The sequence below is a fragment of the Octopus bimaculoides genome, chromosome 9 (genome assembly GCF_046866305.1).
Source record: "Octopus bimaculoides isolate indiv1 chromosome 9, ASM4686630v1, whole genome shotgun sequence".
NCBI lineage: Eukaryota > Metazoa > Mollusca > Cephalopoda > Octopoda > Octopodidae > Octopus > Octopus bimaculoides.
In genome coordinates this window covers 24,664,954-24,677,135 of record NC_142936.1, presented here as the reverse complement: position 1 = coordinate 24,677,135, position 12,182 = coordinate 24,664,954, and the positions used below count along the sequence as shown (strand labels likewise).

Genomic DNA, 12,182 nt, shown 5'->3' with positions numbered 1-12,182 from the left:
GACCAAGAAACAGACCGAAAGTGGTTCTTCTTCTTACATAGACTACAGGATTTTGCAAAAGCAGGTCATCTGTCCTCATGTGTATGATCTCAAAACTTGCAGGTCACCTTCTTTTGATGATTCTTAGCTACATGTGAGACAGTCATTTCTTTTATGATACCATTATTATCACTAATTGGCCAATAAAACATTTTTTGCTGAAATTACAATATTTTACACCACTGACAGGGATTTGGTCATCCTCTGTAGCTGTCCTTCTGCCCCCAAGGTATCAAATTCATAAAAATTGGATACCTTCTTTTAATCTTTCATACTACCTTTTGAACAAGTTCTCATGACATAAAGAAACACACATGGCACACACGTATAAGTATATATGTATAACAAGCTTCTTTTGTTTCTGTGTATCAAATCCACTCACAAGTCTTTGTTTGGTTCAGGTGTTTGGAATAGGATACAACTAATCTACTATTTTACAGTTGTTATTTTGTCACCTTCCCCTTCTGGTGTTTAAAATGTACTTTAAACTAGATAAGATTGTACAAGCTAACAGGGAGCTACTAAGTAGTCAGTCACTTGATTTGACTGAAATGACAACTATATCTACCTTGATACCATTGTCTTAACCTAACCATAAAGAGATGGGAGTGAATGCCTTTCATTGGGACTGACATGTCATTAAATATGCCAAGAAAATGTGCCTTGAAAGTATTATTAGAGTAATATTTAACTTTTGACCAGTTACAGGTTGCTTAATTTTCAAATCTGTTTCTTGACCTTAGATAGATTATTTACTAATGATACTCTCATGTATCTAGAAAACAGTTGTTTAGCTTACCTCAAACCAATGAGGCATGACATATCCTAGTAACCTCAGATGAGCTGAAACTGTGTCTTGTTAAATGCACTGATAGTTGTATTAGTGTGAATGGTAGTATTAGTACAAATGCTACTCTTTTTATCAAGGTGGAATATTTAATTTTCATTTATCAATATTTTCCATTGATTAATTTGATAAAACTCTTAATAAGTTTGTTTAGTAACTATATAATTCCAGGTGCACTAATAGTGGGGGTGGGTGCGCTGAAAGTGTAGCTGCTAGAATAAGAATAGCCTGGGCAAAGTTTAGAGAGCTCTTACCCCTGCTGGCGACAAAGGGACTCTCACTCAGAGTAAAAGGCAGACTGTATGACGCATGCGTACGAACAGCCATGCTACATGGCAGTGAAACATGGGCTGTAACTGCTGAGGACATACGTAAGCTCGCAAGGAATGAAGCCAGTATGCTCCGTTGGATGTGTAATGTCAATGTGAATACCCGTCAGAGTGTAAGTATCTTGAGAGAAAAGCTGAACATTAGAAGCATCAGTTGTGGCGTGCAAGAGAGACGATTGCGCTGGTATGGACATGTGGTGAGAATGGATGAGGATAGCTGCGTGAAAAAGTGCCACACCCTAACAGTTGAGGGAACCCGTGGAAGAGGTAGGCCCAGGAAGACCTGGGCTGAGGTGGTGAGGCAAGACCTTCGTACATTGGGCCTCACCGAGGCGATGACTACTGACCGAGACCTTTGGAAATGTGCTGTGCGTGAGAAGATCCGGCAAGCCAAGTAAGATCGTTGCCAGTGCCCCTGGACTGGTTCTTGTGCGGGTGGCACATGAGATGCACCATTTTGAGCGTGGCCGTTGCCAGTACCGCCTGACTGGCTCCCGTAGGATTTTCGAGCGAGATCGTTGCCAGTGCCCCTCGACTGGCTTGTGCGGGTGGCACATAAAAGACACCATTTCGAGCGTGGCCGTTTTCGTGCGGGTGACACGTAAAAGCACCCACTACACTCTCTGAGTGGTTGGCGTTAGGAAGGGCATCCAGCTGTAGAAACTCTGCCAAATTAGACTGGAGCCTGGTGTTGCCATCCGGTTTCACCAGTCCTCAGTCAAATCGTCCAACCCATGCTAGCATGGAAAGCGGACGTTAAACGATGATGATGATGATGATGATGAATATAAATTTAATAATTGTGTCAAAAATATTGTTTCAAGTCCCACCTGTGACTTGCTTTCTATCACCACCACCACCACCTCCACCACCCACTTTTTATTTATGTTAATTCCTATTAAAAGGAAACTTACTGTACTCTTTGATTTTAGCTTATTATTTAGAAGCTGAATATTAGCTTATGTCAATATGTGGGCCTGGAGTGGGGAGTCAGTCTTTGTAGACTTCCTCTATTACAACCGTAGGTGTTGGATACTTCCTACAGATCCTCTCCAAGAACTTCAAGCAAGAGATTCTTCCTCATTGTAGTTGAACATATTCTGCTAACAAGCAAAGAATGCACTTGTACTGTCAGTCTGGCAGACCACTTTCAAGAAGCCATCTCAAGCTTCCATTTCTCTGATTCTTACACCTAGATGCATGCAAAGGCAGAATCCACTCTGTAAAACACTGCACAGACTAATACCAGTTGTCATGTTTTCTACAGAAGTGGGGAAGCAAATGGTTAGACTTATGTATTCTTCAAAACAAGCAGATAAGGCAGCCTCAACAACCAAGTTCTTGCAATTGGCCTCAAAAGAGGCAGATGTAACAGTCCCACACAAATGGCTGGACCAGTATACGCAGTGCTGATAGAGGATTGCATTCACTTTCCTTTCTTGCATGAATTACTCTTTTTAGAACACATCTTGCCCTAAAATTGTTGGGCAAAATGTTGAGTAGTATTTTGTCTATCTGCACATTCTGAGTTCAAATTCTGCCAAGGTTGACTTTGCCTTTCATCTTTTCAGAGTCAATGAATTAAGTACCAGTGAAACACTGGGGTTGATATAATCGACCATTTCCCTCCCCACAAAATATCAGGCTTTGTGCATTTAGTAGAAAGGATTATTATAAGATGGCAAGCTGGCAGAATTGTAAGCATGTCAGACAAAATGCTTTGTGGTATTTCCTCTGGTTTTTCATTCTGAGTTCCAATTCCATCTGAGTTGACTTTGTCTATCATCCTTTCAGGGTTGATAAAATAAATACTAGGTGAGCACACAGTCGATCTAATTAACTAGCTAGTTCCCCAAATTTCAGGCCTTGTACCTATAACAGAATGATCATTATTATGGGTAAGCTGGTGGAATTGTTAGTGCTGTGGACAAAATGCTTTTGACATTCCTTCCAGCTCTTTACATTTTTAGTTCAAATCTTGTTGAGGTTGACTTCTCCTTTCATTCTATTGGGGTTGATAAAATAAATTCCCATTGAGTACTGGTTATTGACTTAACCCTTCACCTAAAATTTTTGGCCTTGTGCCTTTAGAAAATTATAATTATTTGTTTCAAATTTTGGTACAAGGCCAGCACTTTCAAGGAAGAGTTGAGTTGAGTACATCAACTCCAATGCTTAAATGGTACTTTTTTTTTTGACCCCGAAAGGATGAAAGGCAAAGTCATTTTCAGCAGAATTTGAACTCAGGACATAAAAATGAATGCGATGCCACTAAGCATTTTGCCTAGCATGCTAATGATTCTGCCAGCTCACTACCTTAATTAGTAGAAAAGTATTATTATAATTAATATTATTTAGTTCTGTCTATTGAATGAAGAACAACTCCCTCACATCAGTTGTGCCACATTCCTGGCAATAATAAACTATTATAATGAAGAAATGTCCAAGGTAGAGGCATCTATAAATATTTTCCAGGAGTAAAAGAATATATGAAATTTTCTGTTTATTTTTAATGTCAGGTTATTTAATATTTGATTGCAATTGAAATTTGTAAATTATCTGAAGTGACTATAAAATAATCTTCTTCCTTGACAGTTTAAGATCAACATACTTGATGAACTGGCAGCTGATCTGATGAAGTACATGCCTGTTAAACAGGAAGTTGACCGAAGCAGTATGCTTGTTGCACCAATGCCTGGCATTCTAAAGTCTATTGCTGTTGTTGCTGGTGATACGGTATGTTTTGCTCTGCTTACAACATTGTTTGATTGTGATTCCCTCCCATTTCCTCTTAAACTTAGATATGGTTGAGCTGAAGTCTCATTGATTAGCTTTTAGTCAACACTGTTTGAAAATACATGTCATCAAAAGTATGCTGTACAAGATCATAAAAATATTGTTTAGACATGTGAGAGGCAGCCATGCCGGCAACACGCGAGAGGCACCCAGTACACTCTGTGGGGTGGTTGGCATTAGGAAAGGCATCCAGCCAAAGAAAAACCAACCCAAAATAGACTAGAGCCTGGGGCAGCTCTCCAGCTTTAGTCAAACAGTCTTACCCATGCTAACATGGAAAATGGACACTAAATGATGATGATGATGATAATTATTATACTCAGGTTTTCATCATTCAATGTTCTCTTTTTTTTTTTTTCAAAATTAACTAAATATGCACAAAGCAGCCTTGATTGAAATACAGGTGCATACAATTATATTTAACACTTTCATAAGCATTCAAACATGGAAAGACCTCCACTTTGGAAAATGTCTCAAAGAGAAATTCTCTTTATAGAAATTTTTCATTTTCTAGCAAGTTGAATGAATAACTTTATATGGCAGGAAGTTTTCATTATCATTATTGCCAATGTTTTAACACCCACTCTCGCAAGCTGCTATGATTTTGATGGGTCAGCTACATGGAGTACTGCTAGTCAATTCTAACTTAGCTTATCTTTTCTGTAATCCTCTGATCTGACATATATTTTTCTATTGTTTTACTTGTTTGTCATTTAACCGTGGTCATGCTGGAGCACCACCTTGAAGGGTTTTAGTCGAAGAAATCGCCCCCAGAACTTATTTTGTAAAGCCCAGTAGTTATTCTGTCAGTCTCTTTTGCCGAATTGCTAAGTAATAGAACATAAACACACCAACACTGGTTGTCAAGCAGTGATGGAGGGGGGGTGCAATCATACACACAGGGAAAGACTTTCTCCCATCCCCATTTTCTTTTCTCGCAAATTATTAAAAAAAATTTTTTTTTTTTGCCAAAAACCCTCCTTTTTGGATACAGTGATTCTGGAAAATTGCCAAAAATTGGAATTTTGAAATCACTTGAGCCCCCCCCCCCCCCCCAATTTCGTCATTTTTCACTTTTTTCCGTAACCCTAAAACCTTAACCCTAAATCCCCAACCCTAACCCTAAAATGCCAATTTTTGCCAATTTTTTTGCAGATTCGTATTCTCCATAGCCGAAAATGGGGGTTTGTGTAGAAAAAAAAAGTTAAATAAAAAAGAAAGGGGTGTTTTTGTGGAGGTACAAAAGGAAGTCTTGCCACACACAGATATATATATATATATATATGATGGGCTTTTTTCAGTTTCCAGCTATGAAATCCACTCACAAGGCTTTGGTCAGCCTGAGGTTATAATAGAAGGCACTTGCCCAAGGTGCCACAGTGGGACTAAACTTAGAACAATGTGGTAGGGAAGCCACGCCTGGTTGTAAGCAAATGTTCATTTCCAGTCTTGCATGAAAAGTATGTCTGGCCATGGGGAAATATTATCTTGCTTAGAACAAATGAGAGTTGAAATCAAGAAGGCATTTGGCTGTAGAAAATTTGCTTTAATATATACTGTGTAACCCATGCTAGCATGGAAAGTAAATGTTAAAACAATGCTGGTAGTAACCAGCATGTAATGCCATATGTTACTGGTGGAAAATAAAGATATTGATGTTAACATGTAATATCTCTTGTTAGTAGCAGAAGTAAGTATACTGTACTCAAGAAGACTCCTCCTTCACAGCAGAATTGTTAATGCTGCTCTTGCTGCTGAGGAGGAATGGCCTGCAAGAGCCCTGTGCTGGTGCCATGTATGAGGTGGTGTCAAAAAGTTCTAGACTAGTTAAGTTTAATAAAAAAATAAACTTATTTGCTTACGTTTTAACATCATCTTGTTTGAAATAGTCACCATGACGCAGGAGTGGCTGTGTGGTAAGTAGCTTGCTTACCAACCACATGGTTCCAGGTTCAGTCCCACTGCGTGGCACCTTGGGCAAGTGTCTTCTACTATAGCCTCGGGCCGACCAAAGCCTTGTGAGTGGATTTGGTAGACGGAAACTGAAAAGAAGCCCATCGTATATATTATGTATGTGTGTCTGTGTTTGTCCCCCCACCATCACTTGACAACCGACAGTGGTGTGTTTATGTCCCTGTAACTTAGCGGTTTGGCAAAAAGAGACCGATAGAATAAGTACTAGGCTTCCAAAGAATAAGTCCTGGGGTCGATTTGCTCAACTAAAGGCGATGCTCCAGCATGGCCACAGTCAAATGACTGAAACAAGCAAAAGAGTAAAGAGAGTATGTGCAGCAATACACCAGTCCCAGCATTCCTGCCAGTTTTGGAATCTGACCTGGAACTCATTTTCTGCAAGTGCTCTTATTTTGACATTGGTGTGAAAACGGTGACCTTTGAGCTGCATTTTCATCTTGGGGAAGAGATGGAAGTCTGCAGTTGCTAAATCCTGTGGGTGCAGAACTGATAACATGTTTCTGGTGAGAAACTCAGGAGTGAGGAGAGTTCAGTGACAGGGGACATCGTTGTCATGAAGAATCCGATTCTTCGTGTTCTACAGATCTGGTCACTTTCGCTGAATGTCTTTTCTCAAATGCTTCAAAACATCGCAGTAGAACTCTCGATTGATGGTCTGACCCTGGGGAATGAATCTTTGATGCACAATACCGTGAATGTCAAAAAAAAAAAAAATTATGAGCATGCTCTTGTTTGAACTGTGGCTTTGCCATGCTGCCTTCAGTTGTGGAGATGAAGGGCTCTTCCATTGTGACGGCTGCTGCTTCATCTCAGGGTCATACCCATAGACCTAACTCTCATCACCAGTGATGATCCTTGACATGAAGGGTGGGTCATCAACAGCATGCTGATGGAGATTTTGACAGACTTTGTGATGTTCTTTCTGCTTGGTGGTCAGCAGGCAAGGGATAAACTTGGCAAAGATACGCTGTATGTTCAATTCAGACATTAAAATTGCCTGCTCAGATCTATACGCCAGACCAACAACACCAGCACTGTTGTTGATTGTCCTCTGACCATCTTCATGCACAAGCTGATGAATTTTCTCCACATTTCTGGGGATGACACATGTGGCAGGCTTTCCAGATCACTCATTGTCTTCCAGGAATGTTCTGCTTTTGAAGTTCCTGCAATACTCGAAACATTGCATACAACCCATTGCCTCATTGCTGTAAGCTTTCCAAAGCATGCTCAATGCCCCTGTAGCAGACTTCCCAAGTTTAATGCAAAATTTCATGTTGGCTCTTTGTTCCAACTTCCTGTTCATGACAAAATTGCAGACTACAGCATGCTTGTGATCACAAGAATACAAATTTCACAACTTGTGAAGTAAACACAGTGATTTCACTCAATACACTGCTTCATGAATGTCATTGCACACGCAACCATGTGCTGCCATCTGTTAGTGCACTTCAGAACTAGTCAGAACTGTTTGATACCACCTCGTAAAAACATCCATGCTGGCACCATGTAAAAAGCTCCTGTGCTGGTGCCATGTAAAAACACCTATGCTGATGCCACATAGAAAGCACCCAGCGCACACTGTAAAGTGGTTGGTGATAGCAAGGCATCCAGCTGTAGACACCAAGCCAAATCAGACTGGTACCTGGTGGTGCAGCTCTCCTCCTTGCCAGCTCTGGTCAAACTGTCCAACCTATACCAGCCTGGGAAATAGATGTTAAATGCTGGTGATAAGGATATATGTATGTCTTCATTGATGGTGTATTGTATTCATACTGTGAATGATGGTTCTGACAGGTGACATTATTATGTTAAATTAAATTGATTCTTGTGGAAAGGTGTTATTGTGAAGGCTTATTCAATCTAGTTGACTTTTATGATGATGATAGATATGAATGAGGCCACATTTCAATGTGTTCTTTGTCATTATTAAGCTGGTGTTTGGATATTAAATTGACACAAAATTTTGTTGAAAGATTTTTCTTTAGATGACTTTAACCTTTTTGCTACCATATTTTTGTTGAAATACTCTGCCTTTGTTCCAATGATTTTTGAAAATAATGAAGAATTTAGTCAAAATAATTCTGTCATTATTAATCTGGTGTTTGGAAAATAAATTAGTAGGATATTATGAAGGAAGGTTTCAATTTAGATCACTTTAAACAGGAAGTTTGTATCATAGAACCACGTGTAGTTGCAGGCAAGTTAATATTAAAAGGGTTAAGCTGAAGTATTTTTTTGATTTCACTTCCTCCTCTAATCTTTTACTTCTTTCTCCTTCTCTCTACCTTCACCACCTGTCTTAATAAATGTACTTTTATGTACACTTCTCATACACACCTGACTTCATAATTACACATGCGCACACAGAGTTATGAATACATGTACTTTATATTTCCAGGTATCTGAAGGTCAAGAACTGTGTGTTCTGGAAGCTATGAAAATGCAAAACAGTTTAGTTGCTGGGAAAACAGGGAAGGTAAGCTTTGCGTTGCCTAGAAACTGTTGTTTTGTTGTTCAGTGCTGCCTACTATTCCAATTTTCTTTATCTAAAATCACCAAATAATTTAGGTTATCTATTTGTTTTAGTCATTGTACATATGTACGTACATACATTTTAGTCATGTATGTATGTATGTTCATGAGTACGTACGTGTGTTTGAATGACAGCTGCCCTCATCCATACACAGCTGCCCTCATCCATACACATCACTTGCCTGTCCCCGAGCAGTTTTCTTTCTTGCATACTACATCTAGTTCCTCTTATGCCCAGTCTTTGTCTCAGTGTACGTTATTGTTTTGACCAGGAAACCCTGGGTAGCTGTATTTAACAAGAGTTGTGGTTTTATCATAACATTATATATATGTGTGTGTGTATAATGTAAAGTTAAGATAAACACCAGTATAAATATTTAGTTCCTAAGTATGTTTCACCATTGCAACTATTTGGAACTCAGCATTGGATTTTCAAACTGCATTTGAATGTCTAATTGCAATGGACCATCAGGAGAACACTTTATCATATATATATTTGCTCTCTGTAGCAGAAGGCAATAAAGTGTTTTCCTGAGGATTCATTGCAGTTAAGCATTCAAATGCACTCAGAACATTCAATACTGAGTTCCAAGTAACTGCAATGCTGAAACGTATGTAGAAACTAAGTATTTACACTAGTGTCTCTCTTAATTTTCCATTACATATGCTCTGTATATCATAACTAGTAACACTGCTAAGTACAATGGTCAACTAACCACTTAACTGGAAGCTGATTGGATAATGATAATGTACTTGAAGCTCTATCTCATACAGTAGTAACCCTACATCTAATTGTACACACACATATATGTGTATATGTGTAAAATCTGTGTGAGATCATATATAAGGTGTGTGTTTATCATGTTTTAACATTCACTTTTCCATGTTTGTAAAGGCCAGACAGTTTTCATTGAGGCAGATTTTCTATGGTTGGATGCTTTTCCTGTTGCTAGCTCTCACCTGTTTCCAAGAAAGGTAATATTTTCTCATGGCTAGACATGTTACCATGAAAGACTATAAATAAGGGTTTGTGTTTGTATGGTAGTGACACTCATAATTATCCTGTGATGTTAAGACAAGGAGACTCAACCACACACACATGCACACTTGTACATGATGTGTGTGTATATCCCCTTGTCTTGCTTTCCCATGATGGTTGTAAATGAATTTCACTGACCTACAAGTGGTGTCATCCTATTCCAGTCTTCCATGAAAAACATACCTGGCTATGGAGAAAAATTACCTTGCCTGGAAACAGATGAGGGCTTGTGACAGAAAAGGCATCCAGCTGCTGAAAACCTGCCTCAACAAATACTGTCCAACCTGTGCAAGCATGGAAAAGTGGATGGTAAAATGAGTTGTCTCACTTGGTCTGGTACACTCAGTGTTCTTTATCATTTGACATCATGTAGGATGCTTTCCCCAGATGCTGTTCAGCAGCACAATGGGCATTTAAACAAAATACCTACACTATGTACGGTTGACCAATAATGTTTACATTAGTGAACTGTTTTTAATTAAAAATTTAATATATATTATGTAAATTTATATATATATATATATATATATATATACACCATTACCAATACGGTCATTACTACTACTACTACTACTACAACCAACAAAAAATGCTCCCACGTGGACTATGTTGACACCAGTAAGGAACAATTATGAACTTTTCATTTAATTACAATATTTTTTTAAATATGTATTTTTGATAAGGTTCGTTTTTTCAAGAACCGAAACGTTAAATATCTGTGACAAAATTATAAATTAAAATTCATTTTTTATATATTGGCGTTTTCAAACTTCTTTTTTATAAATATATACCCACTCATATGCCACCTACACTTTTTTTCAATATATATATATTTATATATATGTGTATGCATGCATGTGTGCTTCTTTGTATTGATGAATAATGAAACTTATCAAATGTGTTCATATTTTACCCTTTATCTTTACAGGTGAAGAAAGTTGATTTCAAAGCTGGTGACACAGTCAATGAGGGTGACATTCTTGTAGAACTTGAGTAAAGCTTGCCTTTGTGCTGTTCTTACCCTCACCCTCAATTCCCACATTCACGCCTGTTTCTTCTTAGGCACTTGTAGCAAATTAATATCTGCTGCACTGGGTGATCCCTAACCCTCTAATTACATTGATCCATCAACTTAACTGTTTAATAAAATTCTATTGTCTTTCTCTAATGTTCTTTTTCTCATTATTATTGTTATTGTACAGTTTTCTGCTTTTTTCTACACTTGATGTCATACAAATGTTATTTCTGTTTTACTCTAGATTAAAGGCATTTCATTCATAACCATTAGTCCATCATGTTAGATGAGCCATATGGACGATGTCATGAAACCAATCATACGTTCAGAGACTCAGTGTGTCTGGCAATGATTGAGAAGACCAACACAAGCAAAGAACACTCTATTGCTTGTAGGGTAGGTCTGGATGGAACTCCCTGCTAAGGTTATGTGACGCTGGAATTTTCTACTCTCTCTGTTGCTCATATCGTCTGATCCTGCTTTGCTCAGCAATTAGATACCTTTTATAGTAAAGCTGTAACAGGTAGATTTTTCAGCAGCCTGTCTCTTTCAGGACTTAGGGAACCCTTGATTCTTATTTTACTTGGATAAACCCTTCTTGCCATTTGATGTTTTAAAAAAAAACATTTTTATAATTAAATATTATTAGGAATTATATTAAAAAAATCTAAAATATTTTGAGTACTGTAGAAGTATAACCAATTTATTATAACAGCAACATCTTATATGGACCCTGGTTAAGAACCACTAATCTAATACCATCTTATCCTGTTTGTTTATTTTCAAAGTTGTTTTAAGACAACAGGATGTGATTTGGTGGTGATAGATTTGGCTGCTATTTTTAATAGGTCAAATAACCAGTGGCTTCCTTACTGTTTTGATAGTTATGCTTGGTGATGGTGTTTTTAGATCCATGTCAGCTCTGACTGATATGTCATATAATCGAAGAAGTTTCAGCTATGACAAACACTGTTCCCTCTAAGTTTTTAATGTGGGTGTGTATAGAAATTTGCATTGTGTGCAGATTTTGTCTTCGTAAAGTATGTATGCATCCAGGTAAGAACCACTATTCAAAGTTTTCCAATTAAAACAATCTGATTTTATCTTGGAAACCCTATACTCTCTTTTACTTGTTTCAGTCATTTGACTGTGGCCATGCTGGAGCACCGCCTTTTAGTCAAGCAAATCGACCCCAGGACTTATTCTTTGTAAGCCTAGTACTTATTCTATCAGTCTCTTTTGCCGAACCGCTAAGTTACAGGGACGTAAACACACCAGCATCGGTTGTCAAGCGATGTTGGGTGGGGGGTGGGGGGACAAACACATACATACATATATATATATATATATATATACACATACATACGACAGGCTTCTTTCGGTTTCCGCCTACCAAATCCACTCACAAGGCTTTGGTTGGCCCGAAGCTATAGTAGAAGACACTTGCCCAAGGTGCCATGCAGTGGGACTGAACCCGGAACCATGTAGTTGGTAAGCAAACTACTTACAACACACCCACTCCTACGCCTACATATTTTATTTCCTTTCCAAATGCACAACTTAAAGGGAACAGTGTTAACAAGTCTTGATTTAGATATTTCAAACTTC

The 12,182-nt window shown here is 38.3% G+C and overlaps 1 protein-coding gene across 2 annotated transcripts in view; it reads left to right on the top strand.

Moving 5' to 3' along the window:
- Positions 1-10,727, top strand: part of LOC106884216 (propionyl-CoA carboxylase alpha chain, mitochondrial) — an 82,151-nt gene extending 71,424 nt beyond the window's left edge. For both annotated transcript variants that reach the window (XM_014935468.3, XM_089357291.1), the window contains 3 exons: positions 3,811-3,951; positions 8,387-8,464; positions 10,488-10,727. In XM_014935468.3, coding sequence (XP_014790954.1) covers positions 3,811-3,951; positions 8,387-8,464; positions 10,488-10,556 — 288 coding nt within the window. In that variant the 3' untranslated portion in view covers positions 10,557-10,727. The remainder of the gene's footprint in view (positions 1-3,810; positions 3,952-8,386; positions 8,465-10,487) is intronic.
- The last annotated feature ends 1,455 nt before the right edge of the window (positions 10,728-12,182 follow it).